The 22,618-nt window shown below is 34.3% G+C and overlaps 2 protein-coding genes across 4 annotated transcripts; one reads left to right on the forward strand and one right to left on the reverse strand.

The window, feature by feature from the left end:
* The first annotated feature begins 251 nt into the window (after positions 1-251).
* Positions 252-10,366, forward strand: LOC132049818 (uncharacterized). Of its 3 annotated transcripts, XR_009413157.1 has the most exons (6): positions 252-594; positions 1,096-1,202; positions 3,144-3,241; positions 3,329-3,510; positions 3,640-3,685; positions 10,103-10,366. XR_009413157.1 is itself a non-coding variant. In XM_059440761.1 (5 exons), the coding sequence occupies exons 1-4, from the start codon at positions 414-416 to the stop codon at positions 3,477-3,479; spliced, it is 537 nt and encodes a 178-aa protein (XP_059296744.1). In that variant the 5' UTR covers positions 252-413; the 3' UTR covers positions 3,480-3,510; positions 10,103-10,366. The 3 variants fall into 3 exon arrangements, 2 of the variants coding, with proteins under 2 accessions (XP_059296744.1, XP_059296757.1); XM_059440761.1 differs by lacking the exon at positions 3,640-3,685; XM_059440774.1 differs by lacking the exons at positions 3,640-3,685; positions 10,103-10,366 and adding an exon at positions 4,594-4,735.
* Positions 10,367-15,661: 5,295 nt separating this feature from the next.
* On the reverse strand, positions 15,662-19,159 carry LOC132049832 (cyclin-dependent kinase inhibitor 3-like). The gene is made up of 3 exons (XM_059440786.1): positions 18,708-19,159; positions 16,104-16,307; positions 15,662-15,993 (listed from the first exon to the last, which is right to left on the reverse strand). Exons 1-3 carry the CDS (start codon positions 19,052-19,054, stop codon positions 15,924-15,926), a joined length of 621 nt encoding a protein of 206 aa, XP_059296769.1. The 5' UTR covers positions 19,055-19,159; the 3' UTR covers positions 15,662-15,923.
* Between the last annotated feature and the right edge of the window lie 3,459 nt (positions 19,160-22,618).

A 22,618-nucleotide genomic window follows, 5' to 3' on the forward strand; every position in this document is an offset into this window, starting at 1 on the left:
ATATTGTCTTGTATTGCATTATATTATATTTTTTTAATGAATACAATATTTAAATAGATCGTATCATTTCGCATCATTATATAATGTTATACATTAATAATTTGAAGTATAAACTAAAAAAAAAAATTAAGATACATTTTAGAGCTATTAAAAAATAGAATAAAGAATAAAATATGATTATTAGATAATAAAAAAAGACAAAATAAAAAAATAATAATGTATACAATTTAAATAACAATCACATCAAAGGAAAGACCAATAGATACAATACACAACCATCCAAACAAGCAGTAATTTTCAGTTTTATGTTGGTGAAAACATCTTCCAAAATCTGAAATTGAGATACAAACAACTTCCAACCAAGAACAGATTAAGTATGAAGCATGAGTGGTAGATCATAAGTTAGTCCAGACATGGATGTATATTCATGGTTTCGACGAAGCCTCTCTAGAACTACAACCACCACAACCACAACCACTGTTACTGCTAAATCTAACCTTAAAGACAACGAACTACTCTATGGTGTTACTGATCAATTACTCGATTTTATCAAATCCTTTTCCATTGACACCTTTCGAAATTTCTCTCTCCCAGGTTCCCTTTCTTTTTTTCTTTTTTTTTTGGTTTTTCCTTTTTCTTCTTTATAAGCATAGTTGTAGTTATTATATGGAGATATAGGGTGTGTTTGGTATAAAGGAAAATGTTTTCCATGGAAAATAAGTGTTTTTATTTATTTTTTTGTGTTCGGTACGTGAGGAAAAAATAAAAAATTATGCTTGTATATAATCTATACAAATATTATGGGAGGTGGGGGTGGGGTAGGGGTGGTGGGAATGGGGGCTATGGGGGTGGGGGTGAAGATGAGGTGGGTTGGATGGTGGGGAGGACATATTCGATGTGGATGCCACTTGTGGAATTTGTTTTCCCTACTAGGGAAATCATTTTCTCATTTTTAATGAGCTTGTTTTCGTAGAGAAAATGTTCCTTTAAAATTTTTGGGTGAACGAACATGGGAAAATTGCTCCATACCGAATACACCCTAACACTCTGCTTACATGCCGATGTGTCTGAAATGGTATATGGTTTTGTTGTTAGATGAGGAGAATGGTAACGAAGGCAGTGGAGATAAACCCGAGAATGTACGGAAAGATCTATCTGATTGGCAACAGCATCATGCTTTGATTGTTCTTTCTAAAGTCAAGGTCTTTCCTTATCTTCCATTGTTTGTTTTACTTTCTGGCCCTTTAAATGGTTTTTGCTCTTGCATTTATTTTTGGCTTTCTGTGCCCTTTTGGTTTTTCAAAAAACTGAGTTGAAGGAAGATTTAGGAATTGCAGTTTGGATGTTGTAAAACTAGGTCTCCTATTGCTTTTCAATATGATTCATACTTTGAGCTTGTTGAATTAGACTCACTTGGTTTAATTAAGATTTTGCACCTTTCTGGTGGATTTCAAGAGGCCCTAATGTTTGACTGTGTAAAATATGCACATTATATGTAAATGCACACACACATATACATACATACAAATACGTATACCACCTAGAGCATTTTTCTTGGTGCTAAGTGGTTTGGAGGACTAGAACCAAGAAGCTAGTTGATGGGAAATTGGGGACAAACAAGAGTGGAACTAATAAACATAGTTAGCAAAAGGCTTCTAATATCCTGCTTCATCGTGCCTAGCAGATAAAAATGGAACTTTTGTTGTCAGTTAATTCCCCCATTTTATTAACATAACCATATTTGACTGGAGACAGTTAAAATAAAGGAGGAGTCTTGGTACATAAACTAAATGTATTTAACATACCAAAATACTCCTAGTATCTAGTAGGGTTCAACATCTCATCAATTCCTATAAGTACATATAATTAAGATTAAAATGAGAATGTTAGAAGAAACATAAAACAGTGTCTATCTTTATGGTATCGACCTGAAAGGAAAGATTGCCATGTGAAAAGGAAATAAAGGATTATTCAGTTATGACAAAGGTTTACTTTTATACTGCAGCATGAGAAAATACAAAGAACCTTGACCTGGTTTCAGTAAATTTTGCTTGGTAGAGTGACTAGATTAAACATATTAGGCCAGGTTTTTACACTTGTATTATGTCTATTTTATTTGAGATCTAAAATTTACTAAGTGGTGGATGCAACCTATGGATATTTGTTTAATAGGGCAAAAGCCGTCACCAACTTTTTCAAGTGAAAAGATTAGATGTATGACTTTTTTTATATGGTTAAAGATTAGATGTATGACTTTTTTTATATAGTTTTGGGCAATCTTCTCCACTTCAAGTAGCTTTTCTGGTTGAGTTATGCCCCATTTTCATTTCTTATTACATGGTATTAGAGCCAGACCCATCTTTGATGTTGAGATACCTAATGTTAGGCCACGCATGTTATATTATTACATGCTTCATCTTGAGCGTATCAAGGGCTATTAGAATCTCACATTGGTTAAGTGTATAGGCTGTGGTCATGCAGTTTTAGACATTTCTCACCACATGAGTTGACTTTTTAGGTTGAGTTGAGCCCAATGTCCAGTTTCTTAGCACTGAGCATGTCGTTTGGTATTAGCAGAGCTTCTATATTAGATAGGTTGATGTAGTAGGGATTTTCACTCATCTCCCTAGAAGAATATCCTAATACCAATGCACTAGGCTAGCAGCATTTCACAACTTGATAAAATGGTGTCATGTGAGGGTGCCAAATACATATCACATTAACAGCCAAAATATGAAGAAAAAGAAGATCAGCGACTTTTTTCTCTCTTTGTTGCATATTATAGGTGATCCTGCAGTCCTTCCTCTAAGCAGTATCTTGAGTAAAGTCTAATCCTTATATGCCTGTTTCTACCAGTTGATGGCTATATCTGAGAGATGTGTTAGTTTCATCAGCTTGCGTCTATTCTCTTCGTACTTCCTGTTATGCACCTGTGCTTGTGTGCTTCTCTCTGGATATTAGTTTTCTCCATGAGCTTAATTTCGGTTCATGCATTTCCAGCAGATGAAAAGATAATATTTCTGTGGATTTGACCATATTGGTTGGAGACCTGCATCAGCTTTATCAGTTGGCAATTAGTTGTGGCAGCTTGTCTTTACTCTTATCATTATCTTCTTATATCGATTCTTCATTGCAACCTTCAGGAACTGTCACAATTGAGGTTCAAATTATGTCCGCGTTATTTGAAGGAGCAACAGTTTTGGACGATATATTTTGCACTTGTCAAGGGTTTTGTTGCCAAGTAAGTTCCGTGTACTAACTTTGTGAATGCTGTTGTGCTTGTGTTTCTACCATGAGAAGTTAAAGTTCAATTAATGTTGATGATCAGATATGAGCTACATGCTATACAATTAGATAAGCTCAAACAGATGAGAATGGAAAATGAAAATACACCAGATGTTGCTGCATGTGAAGTTGAGATGTCTGAAGCGAAGCAAACAACAGATGTATCACCTACAATTTCGGAGGAGGACAATTAGTATCTCCTTTGGACATGTCATTAATTATCAGGTATAGGTTCATTGTTTCTGTTCCTGAATCAACCTATTTGTGATTTCTATATGTGAGCATGTTCATGCACAAATTTTATGCAGCAGAGTACCTTTATCTTTTTCTCACTTCACCTTATAACCATTTCAGTGCACGAAAAGTGCCCCTTCTATGAGCAACATTCAAGCATTTGAAGGTAATGTAAATAAAACAGAATAGCTGAATTTTCTGATTTATGATAATAGAAAACTGAAAGTCAAGCAAAATTATAGATGAAAATGGAAAATGAAACTGATTCTTGAAATTGGAAATGGTTGTTCATCAAGAAAAGGGAGGAAATAAATGCAAAATTTGACGTGTCACTTGACTGCTTCTACTGTACATGTGTTACTGGAAATGATTAAATGGTATTGATCTGCTTCTTAGTCAAGCTGTTTGTTATTAAATCCACTGAGAAAGCTCATGCAGAAATTTGATTAAAAGGCACCAGGCCCATTCGTTCAACTCTACTTCATCATAAAACCTATTTAATGCAACTGTGCAATGCCCATATAAGAACAGTTCTTAAGTACGCACGTGTTTCTAGCATGAGTATCTAAGGCAATGTAGGGAATATAGTTGAATGAATGTGAATGAAATAGAATGTTAGTAATTTGCAATGACAGATATTAAAATACGGAAGTCAGTTTGCTCATGTCCTTAGCATGACTATGACTATCTGAGACAATGCAGGGAATATAGTTGGAAAACAGGAAGTGAAACAGAATGTCCAAGATTTGCAAGGGGAAGATATTCAAAAGTAGGAAGTGAGTGAGCTTGTGTCCCTGGCTTGAGTATTTAAAGCAAATGTAGAGTATATAGAGGAAAATGGAAACTAAGAGTGGAATATTCGAAAATGGAAGTGTCTAGCAAAGGTTGGATATGATAATGGGAAAATTTTGCCGTCATAAATTACAAATCTATGGACACCATGAAAGATGAGAAAATATTTACAATGTGATTTCCTGATTAACTGTTTTTTATTATGTCGGCGATTCTGGTTGCAATTGCCTGATTCCATTTGGTTTTGGATTGCCAAGAATTTCTTCTCATTCAACCTGTCAGGTTTATTGATATTTTTTCATACAAATTGAGGCAAATATCAGTTGGAAATGGGGAAGTGTTGCATAATGGACCGTCATGATTATAATGGACATGGGAAAGCAGTGGCGGAGGTAGGATTTCTTCCAAGGGGATTAAAAAAATTATAGAAAACAACACTCGAAAAAGCCAACCAAAACACTATTTTACTATTGAAAACACAACTATTTTACATTATTATGACTGTACTCGACGAGGTTTCATATCTTGAAATGTTTTAATAATAGCATCATTAGAAATATTATCAAACACATCTTTTCAACACAAGGAACCAATCAACCGCTAAAAAGATCATCATTTGTTCGACTCCGCAAGTCATTCTTGATAAATTTCATTGCCGGAAAAGCTCTTTCAGCAGATGCAGCGGCAACTAGTAGAAGCAAAGAAAGTTTTAAGCGGAATACAAAAGGATAACTTGAATGCTTCTTTGTTTGAACTAATCATTTTTGAAAGATTACAAAACCGATTTAGATCGGAGAACCTTTCATTAACATCATGAACATCAATAATGTAACTTGCAAGCTAATTCTTTTTTTTTTTTTTTTTTGCAATTACTTGCAAGCTGATTCTCAAGAGCAACCATACTAAATTCTTAAGTCATCGGGATATAATTCAACCATTCTCATTATTTTTCTGATGTCAAAACTTGAAAATGAGTTAATTGGATTCAACCAAGCAATTCCATGAAGCAAATCAATTGTCACTTCACCAAAAGGATTATCAAATTCTTGAAGATGCCAATTGGTGACTTTGCACAACACTTCAACGCGATAATGATGTGAGATTGTATAATCAACATGTTTACATCCTGATCTTATAGACTAACAAATGACTCATCAAAGTTAGGTATCTTTTCATATTCGATACAAAATACAGATAGCTTAGCAATAAAAGAATCTCATTCACGATCTCTTAAATTTTGCAATCTTCTATTTGCTACCTCAACAAGTAGCTTGGCATTTGCGATATCTTGTTCCTTTTTCCATAAGCATTTATTAAGCTCATTTGTGATTGCTAAAGCATTTCTCATCAAATGCAACAACCTCAATTGTTTGACAAGTTCTGAGATATCCCTTTGCCTTAGCCCTAAGAATGTGCAACAAGAACAAGTGACTCAAGAACATCAATAATAGAGCCAAACATAAGAATAAAGTTACTAAAAGATTTATAATGAGATCCCCAACGAGTATGATCAGCTCTAGCAAGACCAAGTTCTTGATGCAAGCCCCTTTCCAGTGTTAAGCTCACCCAAATCTAATGCCTCTTGAAATTTTATCTTTGAGTTTCTTGATGTTCACCCATTCGTTTAAAAGAAGCTCCTAACACATCAAAATATTTGAAACCAATACTACAACTAGATTTAGTTGAAGCTGATGAGAGAAGCAATGTATAGAATGAGCAGACCAGCTTTCTTGCCTAATCAACATTTTAAGACCATTAATAATATCACCTTTGCATATTACTTGCGCCATCGTAACATTGCCTACATACAAAAGACAAGACTCAAGGAATGTTGAGCAAGTAAATCAACTATTGTACTTTTAAAGATCCACAAGTATCTTTAACATGAACAATGTCAATAAGTCGCTCCATTACAAATCTAATTCTATCAACAGAACAATAATTATTTGCTCCTTACGTAACACATCAAAAGATTCATCAATCATTAAGGCAAAGTAATCCCAATTTAATTCCTCAATAGTAGCCTTAATTGTTTCAATCTTGTATACAGTCACAGTTTCTTTTTGAATCGTTGGAGAAGTCATCTGAACATTTTGTGGAGCATGTTCAAATACAAAATCCCCAATGTTGTCGCACCTTTTGGCATACCAAAATTCCCCTTACTAAGTGATGATTTAGATTCATCATGACCGCAAAATGTCAACCCTTGATTTAAAAGAAGCAGTTAAGTGGATCCGATACTCACACTTAAATTTATTGGATTGCCTCTCAAATGCCGATTGAATAGACTTTTTTTTTTTTTTTTTTTGGTAAAGTAAACAAATTTCATTAGAAAAGGCATCAAGTAGATGCAAAGTTACAGAGAGAAACCTAAGCTTGTTGTTGTATTAGATCCTCACATTTCTTTTTGAACTGATTATGAATGCTATTCGGCCCTCCAAAAAACTAGTCTTTTTCTGCCAACTCTTAAATCCTATACTTGAAAATAAATCACCTTCAGCTTGATGAAATTAGTGTTAATAAATAGATAACAATTCAAACAATAGGCTGCATCTTTCATGGTATGCCAAAGGTGTGACAACATTCTTCACTGCATGCAAGATTGAATAAGGCTACTATAGAGGAATTAAATTGTGACTACTTTGCCTTATTGGTTGATGAATCTTTTGATGTGTATGTAAGCAGCAAATGGTTGTTGTTTTACGATATGTTGATAGAATGGGATTTGTTATGGAGCGACTTATTGACATTGTTAATGTTAAAGATACGTGTTTATCTTTAAAAGTAGCATTTGTTGATTTACTTGCTCAAGATTCCTTGAGTTTGTCTTCTATACGTGAACAATGGGGCAAGTAATATGCAAGGTGATATTAATGGCCTTAAAATATTGATTAGGCAAGACAGTCGGTCTACTTATTCTATACGGTGCTTCGCTTATCAACTTCAATTAACTCTTGTTGTGGTTTCTAAAAAATGTGTTGAAGTGGGAGAACTTGTAGTATTGGTTTCAAATATTTTGAATGTGTTAGAAGCTTATTTAAACGCATGGATGAATATCGAAAATCTTAAAGAGAAAAATTTCAAGAGGCATTAGATTTGGATGAACTTGACACTGGAAAGGGCTTGCATCAAAAACTCTGTCTTGCTAGAGCTGGTGATACTCGTTATGGATTTCACTATAAATTTTTTAGTAACTTTATTCTTATGCTTGACTCTATTCTTGATGCACATTCTACGGATGAAAGAGCCAAAGCAAAGGAATATCTCAAAACTTGTCAAACATTCGAGGTTGTATTCATGTTGCATTTGATGAGAGACGTTTTAGCAAATTACAAATGAGTTTGATGCTTGCAAGATATCGCAAACGCCATGCTACTTGGTGAAGTAGCAAAGCGATGATCGCAAAATTTAAGGGATGATGAATGAGATTCTCTTATTGCTAAGGTATCTGTATTTTGTATCAAATATGATATTTTGGTACCTAACTTTGATAAGACATATGTTAACTCTTTAAGATCACGACATAAACATGCTGAGTATAGATGGCTCACGTCATTATCGTGTTGAAGCGTTTTGCAAAATTATTGATTCAAGTACTTAATGATCGTTTTGGCCAAGTCACGATTGATTTACTTGTTTGAATCCAATTAACTCATTTTCAAGTTTAGACATCTAGAAAAATAATAAGAATGATGGAATTATATCTTGATGAATCTAGTATGGTGCTCTTGAGAATCAGCTTGCAGGTTACATTATTGATGTTGTTAAAAGGTTCTCCGATCTAAATAGGCTTTGTGATCTTCCAAAAAGATTAGTTCAGACGAAGAAGCATTTAAATTATCTTCCTGTATTCCGCTTCTTTGCATTCAACCAGTTGCCACTGCATCCATTAAAAGAGCTTTTTGGCAACGAAGTTTACGAAGAATGACTTCCGGAGTCGAATGAATGATGATTTTTTTAGCGGTTGCTGATAATATTTCTCATGATGCTATTATTAAAACATTCGAGATATAAAACCTCGTCGAGTACAGTTGTAATAATGTACGTTGCGTTTTCAATAGTGTTTTGGTTGGCTTCCGCGCGTGTTCGTTTCTTTATCTTTTTGAATGACCTTAGCAAAATCCTGCCTTCGCCACTGGTTACAAGCACTTTTGGTGTTTACCACATGCATAAAAAGGGAGAAGGTCCTTATGAGCTAGTTTAATCAGTTATATAAGCTTTATCTACCAGAAACATGGCTCCGTTTTAAAGTTGTTTCTTGTGACAAAGTTTCAAGGAGAAAAGTCAACTCAAAGAAAGAGGTTTTTGGTGTTCTAGGACATTTGGTCTTGAAATTTCTATCTAGTAGTGATCCCCTACTAACTTTGTTTCTTTACATTTTTTATCAAATAGTGTTTTCGGTGTTTCGCTGCTTTCAAGAAGATAGTGTTTTGTTGATAGGAGGGCAGTAGCTTTCATCTGCTGTAAAACAATGTCATTTAAAGTCTTTGACTTTGTCATTGAAGTTATTTGTAAGTGAGACGACTAAAGGCGCAACGTTGAGGTAGACACATTTATTGAAAACCTACAAAAGATTATGTTATGTTATATTTCAAAATTAGATGGATAAAATTTAGTTCATAATCCTTAATTTGTTTCACGTATTATCAATTAGATCACATCCCAACGGAGGTAAAAACATTAGCTTGGTGGACAGAGCTATCCGGTTTCTGTGCTGGTAGGAGGTAGCACCCGTGGAATTAGTTGAGGTGTGCACAAGCTGGCTCGGAAACCACGGTTATAAAAAACAGTATCATTTAGATGTTTGTAATAAATTGAAAAGAAAGAAAAAAATGAATGGTTATCTATATATCCTCATATGCTGCTGGCATGTGCTCGTAATGATAAGTATATTAGGGTCTTAAGCATAGAAGATGTAAGTTCCGAATTATCTGTGCACTAGTTAGGAGTTAATCATTTCATAACACTGATAACAAGTAAGGAGAAAGGCCACTTTACTAAACCTGATGAGGCTGCTATCAGCATGAGATATGTGGTGGAAGGCAGCTTGTTACCTGAATGTATGTGTGTGTGTGTGTGAGAGAGAGAGAGATAGAGACGGTTGAGGAAAATCGAGTTTAGTACAAGATGCGTGTCATTTGCTAAAGTGAGTATGTAATCAAATCCCCAACTTGTTTGGATTGGGGCATAGTTATTCTTCGAGTATTTTAATCAATGGTAAAACCTGAATTTCCTTGTTGATTCCATTCCCGATACCCTGGCAAGAGGACATTGTGCCCTAAGGTGGAATATAGCAGCTCTAATAGCTTCCTGTCCTATTCTTGGAACAAAACGAAAGTCAGAACTGAGAAATATGCTGCTTGTATAATCCAGTGATAATTTCTTGGAGACGACCTTCCTTTCCAGCCACACCTAGAGCATTTCAAAGGTCAGTAGGAACTAGGAATCTTTTTAAGTTAGCATTAAGCTTAGTATTTCAATATACATTGAATGAGTAGTTGATTATGATATTGCGTAGCTACACATCTATACAAATGTACCTCTTCGCATTTAATTATAAATATTCACACGATATTCCTCGAGGACTTGTTGAGTTTTGGCAAGCTAGAGTTTTGCAATTTGCTACGTTCTTTAAGTTTTTATAAAGATTTGTCTATAGAGCAAAAACAGTGCATTGTTGATCATTCTGACGTTTATCCTTTATTATTATCTCTTCTAACCGAACTTTACCAAACAGCATGCTGTTGTCATCTTTATTCAAGATCTTATGGTACTCTTATGTCCTTCACAGGTGCTGCTGACTTCTCTGCTGATTGCTGACGATCTGTGCAAGTGACAAGGTGTATTATAGTTCTGTAAATGCTTAGAAGATTAGATCTTAGGATTAATCTAGGTTGGTTAAATACATTTTCTGCTTCTCATGTTGGTTTACTTTAAATTTATCTCGATGCAACTACTCGGAGCGCTTTTGTTCCCGGCTGACCTTAATTTATTAATGGTACTAGCTTGATGTTCTCATACCAGATAAATATTAGGACAAATGAATCTTTCTGTCCTTGCTATGTGTTGAATTTTGGCCTTTTACAAATATTTGTTTTTCTTCTCGAGTTTGTTGGGTTAATCCACTGGAGAAATGATTTTTCTTTCGTGTGTCCGGCCAAAAGAGTGCTAATTGACTTGAATAGTTGATTTGTCTAAAGAATTACTACAATTACGCATGACAACGGTTGTTTTCATGTAACAAAAATCGCCGAAGAGATATTTAGAGTAAAACGAAGCTTAAGGTTCTTGTTTTCTGTTAGTCCCAGACGCGGTTCATGTTAAAATGCAGCTAATCGAACAAGGATAAGTTGGAAAACAAATTGGTTGAGCACGTTTATGCTTTAATTTTTCTTAAATTTATTATCTACACAACCTTTAACACTAATTAATTTTTGTCTACTGTAAACATTAGAGGACTTGGCCCCAAGGCCCTCAACTTTGAGAAATAACTTAAAACATTATGAGAAGGAATTTCCTACTCTTCAGCTTCAGGGCATTTGGTATTCAAACATAACCGCCTCAACTAATCTTGATTTCCGGGTACTCTTAAAATGCTTCCTATCTAAATATTTTCAATTTATAAAAGTCTGAATTCAAAATTTCTAGGTTAATACACCGATAGCCCTCAAACTCGCAAGCAAATTTCGTTTAGATGCTCGGCTTATAACTTGTTTCAATTGAGTACCTGAACGCATGATAAAGTGTTTTTATTAGACATTTTCGTCAAATTTTGATAAAACTTTTGCACGTGATAAGTTAACCACATAAAATATGTCATCTCCTTTAATTATACACATAATCCTCAATTGAAGCATCTAAGGTTTTAAGGTTTATTGAGACTAATCGTATAAGTAAATGAGGTGACATATTTTAAGTGGTTAACTTATCCTAATTAATGAGCATTTGAGAACACGCTAAAAAGAAAAAAAAATTGAACTAAAAGTGTCTAACGGAGACATGTTATCATGTGTTCAATTGGAACAAATTTAAGTTTGAGTGTCTAAGTAACATTTGTAGGTAAGTTTGAGAGGCCGTCGATTTACTAAGCCAAATTTCTAATTAAGGTTAGAAAGGTTATGCATATTTGGGAAGAGAGAAGAGATGCACTATATGAAAGCAGGCATTTGCCATCAAAAATATTTTTATTGACATAAATAGACTATTATTGCAAAAAGTACTTTTGGCAACAACATTTTTTTTTTTGGTTGCATAAACTTTTTCCAACGACTGTTATTGCAATGACGTGCAATAACTTTTTTGTTGTTGCCAAAAAGACTTTTTGCAACAACAGTTAATACTAGGGCAACAAAATTAAATTTTTTGGGAATAAAAAAAAATTATTTTTAAAAGATTCATCATATATGCCAATAATAAAATTAAGCTATTGTCAAATATTGAATTTTGTCAATTGTATTATTTTTGTTGTCAAAAAATCTTTTTTCATTTCTGTGCTTTGTTGCAGTGATGGGGGATCTAAGAAGTAACCAATGAGTTCACGAGGACAGTTTTTGGGAAAAGTACTTTGGTGGTGTGGTAAAAAAAAAAAAAAACAGTGAAGCAACAAGGCAGACAGTCCATTAACTGACTCTCACTGAAAACAATAACAAAGGTAAAGGAGAAGATCCGTTGGGGAAGATGTCTCCCCTGACATTCACAGTGTTGCTCTTTCATCGCTACACTATTTTTGAAGCTTTACAACTCACTTCACTTACCCTACTTCATTCAGATTCTGAATTATTACCATTATCTCTTTGAATAACACAAGTGACATCACAGCACTGTGACTTAGCACTGAAATAAGGGAGTGTGTTCAAATTTCAGTATAAACCAAAAGAAATTTGGCGATTTCTTTTTATTTGTTAGTAGTAATTCTTAGCAGGCAGAAGTATTCAATATTTATACTGGTGGACATAACACCTATCCGGTCGAATAGTAGAGGTGCGCAAAAATACCACTACTAACAACTCCCCACACCCCCCGCCCCCCACCCCTTCCAAAAAAAATGTGTGCTCTTAAAATAACCAAGGGCGAATTTAGGTACCACGTGGATCCTTGATCTCTCCGTAAAACTAGATATTTTATATATATATTTTTTAAAATTGGAATAATATTATCTGCTGTCATCCATTCTATAAGAAGGCTAAATGGTGCACTTAGGATTGAGTTAGGTGCGTTTGGCCATAAATACCAAAAACAAATTCACCCTTTTTGGAATTTTGAAGTTGGAGTTGGAGTTAGAGTTGTGTTTGGTCATAGTTTTTGAAATTATAGTTTTTGGTGAAATGTAATTGTAAAAAAGTGAAATTTTTTTGAAAAACAAGTTTTTTGAGTTTTTGGTATTCCGGAATACAACTTCAAGTTGTATTCGAAATATTTATGGCCAAACGCCCAAAAGTGAAAAAAGTGAAAAAAAATTCGAAAAAAAGTGATTAATTTTTATGGCCAAACGGCACCTTAATTTCCTTAGGACTATGGGGAGGACTCAACTTCAGAAAGCAATAGCCATTTAATGCACTTTTTGACATGCCAGGATGTTGCATCAAGGTGGGCAAGGCATCTCACTCACATAGTAAGTGCTAAAACTAGTTCTCCTTTTAACTAGCAGGTCCTTTGTTTGAAAAGTTAAAAACCAAAAGTAAACAGTTAGTCCATTGAGCTCTTCCAATTGAATCCGTACTCACACAAAAATGAAAGAGGAAATACACAGAAAGGGCAAGCTATCAAATTTGCCTCTTTCTTTGCTCTTTAGATTTCTCCATTGGAAGCTAGGGAATGAAAGCATAAAACACTAAGTATTGTATTCACCTACTCATATCGCTTAAACAAATCTTGCAAGGTGCATTATGTAGTGGATCCAGTATTTGAAGATTGTGAGTGGCTGAGTGCCATTACGTTATGTATACAGTATACCTACCACTAGCTATGAAGATCGAATAAGAAGTATGAGTTGCTTCGGTTAATTTTTAATTAATCAAATAGGTCTTTGATTGACGAATAGGCAAATAAGTTAGGTTTAGTTTAGCTTTCTTACGTTGATTAAAATATATTCTAGAATAAAATTGTAAAAACAAAACAATGTTCATGAAAGAGCACCTCCATTTAGATAATTTGCTTAAAGAGTAGCTTAATTACTACATATTCTCTGTTTGACTAGATTAATTTACCTTTATTGTTTTCGGTTTAATTATTCTATCTTAATTCTCGGGTTATATGACAATGCAAAAACTTCAAATTTTTCAATCTATGAGAATCATCAATTCAAAACGTCTATTAATCAAGCCATGTAATATTTTTCAAAAGTCAATAAAAACCAAGGAATGATACGACACCCCTATCTTACAAGGTAGATTTTCCTTGTATATACGGGTACATTGGCATACATAGAATTTTATGTTAGTATATATGGTGAGCTCATTTGACTTGTAAGTAAGTTTGTCTTGTTTTCAAGCATTTAATCAATTGTGTATAATGTCATATTCTAAAAACCATTATTTGCATATAAATAAATAAGAATATTTTTATGAAACGGTATCTGATGACATTCTACTAAAGGATGCCTCTGCTACTGCATACATATATATCATGTTAGTCGATGCACAAGGGTTGTCGTTTTGAACTGAAAGTGTTTAATAGAAACACTTTATCATGTGTTCAAGTGCTCAATTGAAACAAACCGTAATTCGAACGTCTAAATGATATTTACTAACACGTTTAAGGGTTGTCGATGTACTAAGCCTACTTTTTAAGGTCCATTACATGTTCTTCCATTTCAAACAAAACCGAAATCAAGTTGAAAGTACAAATGGTACACACATGAGAGAAGTGCAAACCATAAAATCTACATTTTGATCATCACCCAGAACAGTTTTCATTCATATGAAGAGGGAAGAAATGGCAGAAGGTACAGTGTTGCATGTGACGAGGCAAACAAACACGAGGGAAGTTATTAAATGCAAACCTGTTATATTAATTATACTAGCTGGGCAGCTTTCATTCAGAAAACAGGACAATATACGAATCCAAAGTAATAATAATGACAAAAATCTTCCCCCACCACCACCACACAAACAGAAACTCCATTGCTACTGATGTTGATAGTTTTGACTAAACCAAGAAATACAAGCCTCAAGATAGGAAAACCCAATTTTACTGCCACTATGGTCCCAAAAGGGATTCACTTGCATATGACTTTATTTCATTAATTGTTATGATAGATAAACTGCAATGAGAAAACAAAATATGCATGTATCCATGTTATTTAACCCTATTGCTAAGACGGGTGTTTCCATAAAATCTCACGCCTCATCCGACGAGGATTCCAAGTAAAATTCAGCATCTCTTTAAGCTAATTAAAGATTCTGCAGAATAAAGTCAAGCCTTAAGCATTCTGTATAGAACATATTGAAACAAATTAGAAAAGTCCTCGCTCCTCATGCATATTAGATGCTAAGAACTGGGAAATTCATGCTCCATTAAAGTAGATATAATGCACATAATAAAGTGGAAATCCAACCACCCATAAAGGGGATGAGACTTGAGAAACGATGAGGTCCAATCGGTTTGGGTATGAAAGAATCAAATGAAGTAAGACATGAAAATTCCTCTTTTTCGTCTAGTATAGGCGCGTGTATGCACATGATATGTTTTAACTTGTTTTCTTTACGAGTAATTAGTGAATGAGGTAAATAATATGAAAACAATAAGTTCAAGAGAGGTGATAGGAAGCCCACATATTTTAGGTGTTTAATTGACAATTTCACCGGTGAGAACCTTGAGTTTGCTCTTGCAACTAGCACAACACAATCCAAAAGAAGAGCTGCAACTTTGGATTGAAATGACCATTACAAATTAACAAGACTATCCTTATAATTCAAAGCAGCTCACTCTTCAGCTTGATTAGTTAATGAATTTTGAAATACTTGTAGTAGAACAATATAACAATTCCTTTTTGATGCAACAGAGCAGGCTGATACAAGGACATTTACTGATCACATTAAAATTGAGACTGCTTTCTTATTTAACTCTGGTTATCTGCCAAAGATCACCAAGATTGCTGATTGCAATTTTGTCTACTTGTTCAGAAGGATACGGAAGACATTTTTATGACAGAACAAAATTAAACATTTGTGACTGGGAGTAAAGGGCGAGATTTTATAACCATAGAATTGACAACTTGCATATTGGTAAAAAGTACACCACAAACCTTTTGATGTCACATGGCACTATCATCAAGTAGATAATAAAGGAGAGAGGGAGAGAGAGGTGATGAGCTAAACCCTAAATTGATACTAGGAGAAAAAAAGACAGGTACAAAAGGTGTTGGCTATGTCACCTTGCAAGTTACAAATACAGTCAAAGCCTAATTGACAATTTATGCCTGTTCTACTACTTCCAAATTGTTAGTCATGTGTAATTCTGCCATCTGACAGACAACTAAAACTACACCAATCTCCCTTTATACAATATAATAATTTAGTTGGGGCCTGGGGGTGAACATAAAATATCCAGTAACTTCCTTCAAGCCCCCATTCCAAATGTAGATGTTTTAGGGAAAAGTAATCAGCCCCAACTCAGTGATTCACCCTAATCCACTCGTACCGGCCAGAAAGGGGTAAATCATTTGCCACATCAAAGTTGTACCTGGTGAGAAGAACAAATTTTCACATTAATATGTGTTTAAATATGACAATGTCCAAGAGAAAATGAACTCAATGCTTTAGTTCTGCCATAAAAAACACCATGTTACATACTTCTCCATAAAAAGGCGCTGCTGTTGCTGCTCAGCAAAGGTGAAGAATTCCTCGATTTCATGAGCTGAAGGGATATTTCTAAGGATAGAGTTCCTTGTTCTTTGAGCTGTTGTGTTTAACTCTGTTCGCCTTGTCGCAGAACCAGGGTTGACCATAACATCCACCTCCCTCGCCACGCTGCAAGGTGTGCTTTCTCTAGTGCTCCTTTTAAACAAGAAGAAGAAAGAACAAATTCACAACTATCAGTTACAAGAAATGAAATTTTGCTGGAACTACAATAGAGAAATCACTGCCAATTTGTTTATTTCCATCTGCTAAAGATCTGTATTATCTATATTTTGGGTATCAACAATCTAATTGAAATAGTTATCCACACCCCCCACAGGACGCCTGATCTTCCACATCATAAAAAGGGACAATAAAGTACTGAAATTAGATAACTGAATACAAAAAATTACTAGTACTAGTTTTCATGCAATGTAAGACAGCAAATAATACACACATGGGTGAAAAGGATATCCCATTTTTAACCTTAGAATATTGCTGAAGACTTTGCCTTGGCTACTCAGCTATGTGGCCCCACTACTAGGACAAGTCATGAGAAAAGCACATAGTGCAAAAAATAGTAATCAATGGCTTAATAACATTATATATTTTGCTATATTTACAAATACATCCATGACCACCAAACCCTAATTCTTTTTCTTTCCCCATATTACTGACCGCCAATGCATTAGTGCATAAAAATAAACAGATAGCTTTGTTATGATCAGTCTAAAGTGCTTAAGAAAAATGAAACTAGACAAAAAAGAACTGAATATCCAACTTGTTATCAGAACAACATTAGATCCAATTAAATAAGCAAATCTGCAAAAATCTAGTACAAACCTCATTTTTTAATTGTAGTATTAGTTTACTGTAGGGAAAACAAACCTCGGAAAGCAAAAGAAGAAAGAGGTCCAACAATATAAAAGTAAGGGGCTAAATGAAAAAAATAAAGAAAGAAACAGGACATTTTGCTGCATTTGAAGAAATTTCTCTGCAACAAAATATTAAACTATTTTTGCAATGTTTTGCTCTTTTCTAACACTAAATGATAGTAAGTCCCTTTTTATACGCAGTGGAATATGGTATTCCAAAGGTTGTCTATCATAGGATACAAGAAATGTCTATTAGTTACAATTTTTTTTTTTTGTATAAGTAACTATTAGTTACAATTCTTTTCATGTAGATCCAACTGCTCAAATACAATATATAACAAAAATTGCTTATTCAGGAGCTCTAAAAGATGAGCAAAGTCTTACTTATCAAAGAATAATACTACTAATTTATGTTGCTCGGACTCTTCAAAAATGTCGACGGGTGCGTGCCGGATCCTCCAGAAGTAGTGCATTTTTTGGAGGATCTGACACAGGTGCGGCAACATTTTTAGAGAGTCCAAGCAACTTAGCTACTAATAGATTACGAAAATCTTGAGGCACTTGAATGGCAAGTACAAAAAAAGGTTATAGCTTCATAAGTAAAACAAAATCAGTATAGACCTCAAATATGACCTATACACAACTCTAAAAGAAAGTGGAAACAGGCAGAAGGGCCATGAACAATATGAAGAGGAAGTGGAAATGGCAAATGAATTAAGGAAACAAAACCAAAAAAGTCATCTTTTACTTGACCAAAAGAGAGAAGAACTTACAAAGCAAACATTTTTTTAATAAATTTATAACTTTAATAAATGAAGAGAAAAAACTTTAAACATGAAAAATGCAACGAAATATTAAAAGCATGATGATCTTCAAACTTTAACGAGATATCTTTGCATAGAAACTGAAAAAGCACAAGTAAAAGTGGTACCCACGAATGCAACACCAAAAAAGGAAACTAAAGGAGACTCTTTTTTCCTTGAATGTGAATGTAAAAGCCCCTCAAAGGGCCCTTTCAAACAAAAGCGTCAAATTCTTTTACACCTTCAAACCAGGAACACGGGGCAAGCAAATACACAGTGGAAAGAAAAAACCATATTATCCACATAAGTTCAGAAAAAAAAAATCCATCTTTTTTTCCTCTTTCCCGCCTTAAACCCATCTAAACCCCTAAAGCATACTAAGGGCTCATTTGGCCATAGATTTTGGAAACAACATTGTTTGTCCATGGAATTTGATCAATTTTTCAAGAAAATTTTCAAGCTAGGTTTTTGGTGAAATTTTTCTTCTACCCATAAACTTCAAAAAAATTCCAAGTAAAATGCATGTACAGACACAACTTGAAGTTCCAAAAACTATTTTTTTCAACACAACTTCAAAAACTCTTCTTCTTCTTTTTTTCTCAAATTTCACAAAATCTGCGGCGAAACACTAGCGAAACACTAGTTTTTGAAGTTTTCTGCTCACAAACTTCAACTTCTTTTCAAGTAAAATATCCAAACACAATTCAACTTCCATAAACCATTTTCATCTCAACTTCAAAAACTCTTTTTTTTTTTTTTCAAGTTTCACCCAAATCTATGTCCAAACACTAGCTAAGTGAACCAAAAATTGTAACAACAAGCAACACATAACAAAACTAGTAAGCATACAAACAAAAAAGGAAAAAATAATTAATTAATACCTATCATCTCTGGGTTGTTCAAAATCAAGACTATTTTCCCCAAACGAGCCAAAATCCAAGAACCCATCTTTGTCACTAACAGAACCCGACCCAAACCTGGAATGGGCCTCTGTTTGGGTACTATTGGGCTTTTCCGGGTCGGGTAGGTGGGTATGTGGTGGTTTCTCAAGGCGACGAGAACGAAGTTGAAGGTAACACGTGTCAGGCGGTGGAGTAGTGGATGAAGATTGAAGACGTTGAAGGGCTAAGGTTCTTGCTCTAGTACGAACACCAAGAGTAGTTGATTGTGATACTTCCATTACTGCCACGTCACCTGTTATTTTAGCTTTACGCAAGTATTTTCCCATTGAGAAGAAGAGAGGGAAAAAGGGGTTTGATTTTGTAATGAGGAGAAAGAGAGGGAAGGAAAAGAGGGGAAAGGGTTTTGTTTTGATTTTAGGTGAAGTTAGGGTTGAAACGGGATACTTATGAGTTGTGATTACTCAACAGTAACGTTAACATTTTTTTTTTCTTTTTTTTTTTTTGAGAAAAGACATCATTTAATCCCTAAATTTGGCACGAAAACTCACTTTAATAACTAAACTTAAGTTGTATTTATATACCCCCTTAACAATTTTCATTTCAATTATTTTCCATCCCAAATACTGACGTGGCAAAAAAAAAAAAATTAAGAGAGTAAACAACACCAAAAGTGAACCCGCTGATATATATATATATTATTATACAATTAAAAAATAAAATAAAAATAATAATACAATTAAAAAATAAAATAAAATAAAAAAAAGATGGGCCCCATAATTTCAACATCCTTCTTCATCCTATCCTTCTTCCCCATTCTTCACAACCCCTGCCCCTCACCCCCGTTGCCACGCCCCACAGCCCCGCCCCACCACTTTCTTCTTCACCCCACAGCCCTGCCCCCACCACCTTCTTCTTCTTTTTTCACCCCACAACCCCGCCCCCACCACAGCTCCGCCCCACAAATCCCTCTTTTTCTCTATATTCTCATCAATCTTTTCATTTCATTTTCACCATTTTTGGTTTCGATTTTGATTTTTGTTTTCTTCAAAAATAAAGTTATGGAATAATGGTTATGGAAGAAATGCGTTTGCTAATAATAATCATAATGGCTAACAATAACAACCAAAACAACCAATTTGGACGAATTTGAGTATAAGTGAGACTAATTTGAGAAGGAGTTGGATGAAATTTGTTGGCGGTGGTTGTGGGTGTGGGTTAAAGATGGCGGTGGTGATTTTTTTTTCTTTTAAGAGTCAGTTCGTCCAAACTAATAATGGCCCACAATAACAACCAAAACAATCAATTTGGACGAATCTGAGTATAAGTGGGACTAATTTGAGAAGAAATTGGATGAAATTTGGTGGGGAGATGATAGTGGTGGTGGTGGGTGTGAGTTAAAGATGATGGTGATGATTTTTTTTTTTGAAGGGCAGTTTGTCCAATTTGGACTGATAATAATAATTTTTTTTTTTTGCGGCGGCGGCAGTTAGCAAGCGTTGGTTGCTAAAGTAGGGTGAGGATGAGAGAGAAAGAAGAAGAAAGAGAAAGGGAGAAGAAGAAGAAAGAGAAAGAGACAAAATAATAAAAGAAAAATAAAAAATGAAGTGTTGGTAATTTTTGACATGGCAACGATGTGGCAATGATGTGGCGGAAAGTGTAATACACCTCACCTTGTGAGAGTGGTATTATTTTTTTAGGATGGAAAATAATTGAAATGAAAGTTGTTAAGGGGGGTATATAAATACAACTTAAGTTTAGTTGTTAAAGTGAGTTTTCGTGCCAAGTTTAGGGGTTAAATGATGTCTTTTCTCTTTCTTTTTTTTCATTTTTTCCCAATCAAAACAAAAGAATCTTTGGGAGTGTTTGGCACGAAGAAAAATGATTTTCTAAAAAATATGTGAGTTTCTTACTTATTTTCTATTTTCTCGATCTATTTTTACTTGTCATGTGTTGATTTGGCATGCCTATTAAGGAGTTAAAAGAAAATTACTATATTACCCCGAATATTGGTAAATAACTTAATGATTGAAATCAGTATACTTTAAGCTAGCATTTGGCCATAGATTCCCAACAAAAAAATTGAAAAACTTGATTTGGGTGAAGTTTTTCAAGTTTTGAAAATGTGTTTGGCCATAATTTTTCAAAACATATTTCACTTTTTGTTTTGGAAAACATAAAACGTTACTTATACCCATAAGTTCTAACTATCAAGAATACCCAACCATACAAAATATACATACTTGTTAATCTTAAATTATGCACAACATGATATTTTAGTAACGATTCTTAATAACACGCTTACTAGTTATTACAATTCAAATTACAATACAAAGATCCATCCATGCAAGAAAAAAAAAATAACGGTAGTAACTAGCTATTCTTTAATATAATTTTCCCACATTGTACGAACAATCTTCACTTTATGTAAGAACCTTTTAATCGCTTTATTGGAAACATAGTGGATAGCTTTAATAGAGGAACATGGTAGATACCAGTGTTTTAAAAGGCGTTTTTGGGGCTAGCCCTGGGGCGGGGCGTACCAAAAATGCCCCGGGGCGATGGGTCGGGGCGAAAGTCCACAAAGGCGTACGCCCAGCAATTCGGGGCGTATGCTCGGGCGTTTGGGGCGAGTTTTTTTTGTTGGGGCGTGTTGGGGCGTAAGCCCAGAAAACTTCTTCAAACTAAAACGAAATTTGTTAAATAAGTCCTTAATATAATGCCCAAATTCTCAAAAGTCAACATGTAATTACTCAAATATTTTAAAAAGGAACTGAAGTATTAAATTTAAAAGTCAAGACCTTTTTTTATTGCTAGAATGCCTAATATATATTTTTTTTCAATTATTTATCTTGTCTTCTACTATCTCAAAAAAGTAACGATAGACCACTTGTACTTGTAAGTAGCGTATAATAGATTGTTCTAATTAGTTTTTTTGTGAGGTGGATAAATATATATATATATATATATATATATATATATATATATATATATATATATATATATATATCACTTATTTATAGTTTTCTTCAATTTTTTGCGCTATTTCACCTATTTAAAAGTATTTATTATAATTATATCATTTTATAAAATACTAAAATTAAAACCCCACGGGGCTTACGCCCGTGCCCCGGGCTTACGCCTCACCGAGGCGTACGTAAAACGCCCCGCCCTTACGCCCTCGCCTTTTAAAACATTGGTAGATACATTTAATTGGGTCATAAATAGATTTTTTTTGTAAAATACAAAAGTTTGGGGTAGTTTTTAAAAGTTTTGAAAAGGCTAAAACATAGAACTTGGCCCAAAAATAGGTTTGAGCTAGAATTTGGGAATTTGAAGATTTGTTTTCAAAATTTGTCAAAATTTAGGGCCAAACAAAGATTTGAAAACAAATATTCAAAATATGCCCTCAAATATATGGCCAAACGGGAGCTAAAAGTTGTGCAACCACTAAGAATTCTTTGAAGTTTCCAACACAATAATTAATACTAACGATGGTAAAAGGGTATGGAATGGTAAATTATCTATTGGGTTTCTAAACTGGACAAGTAAAAATGGACAACTATTTTTACTATACATGTTGAGTAAAATAGACGAAAGGAGTAGTAAGCAAGAGAATATTATCCCAAGAACATTTATATATAATCTAAAAAAATACTACGGGATGCGATAGGGTGGGGAATGGGGGTTCAGGGGTGGCGGGGGGGCGGGTGGTGGTGGATGGAAATGAGACAATGAACTTGGAATATCACTTTCTTTTTTTTTTGTAATTAGGAACTTTATTAATCACCAAAGTATATAATTACAAAAGAGCGCTACACTCAAAGAAGTTTATCTTCTCACCGCGTATCACAAATTCTCTATCTAGAATATAAAGTTATGAACTACATCAA

The sequence above is a fragment of the Lycium ferocissimum genome, chromosome 1 (genome assembly GCF_029784015.1).
Source record: "Lycium ferocissimum isolate CSIRO_LF1 chromosome 1, AGI_CSIRO_Lferr_CH_V1, whole genome shotgun sequence".
NCBI lineage: Eukaryota > Viridiplantae > Streptophyta > Magnoliopsida > Solanales > Solanaceae > Lycium > Lycium ferocissimum.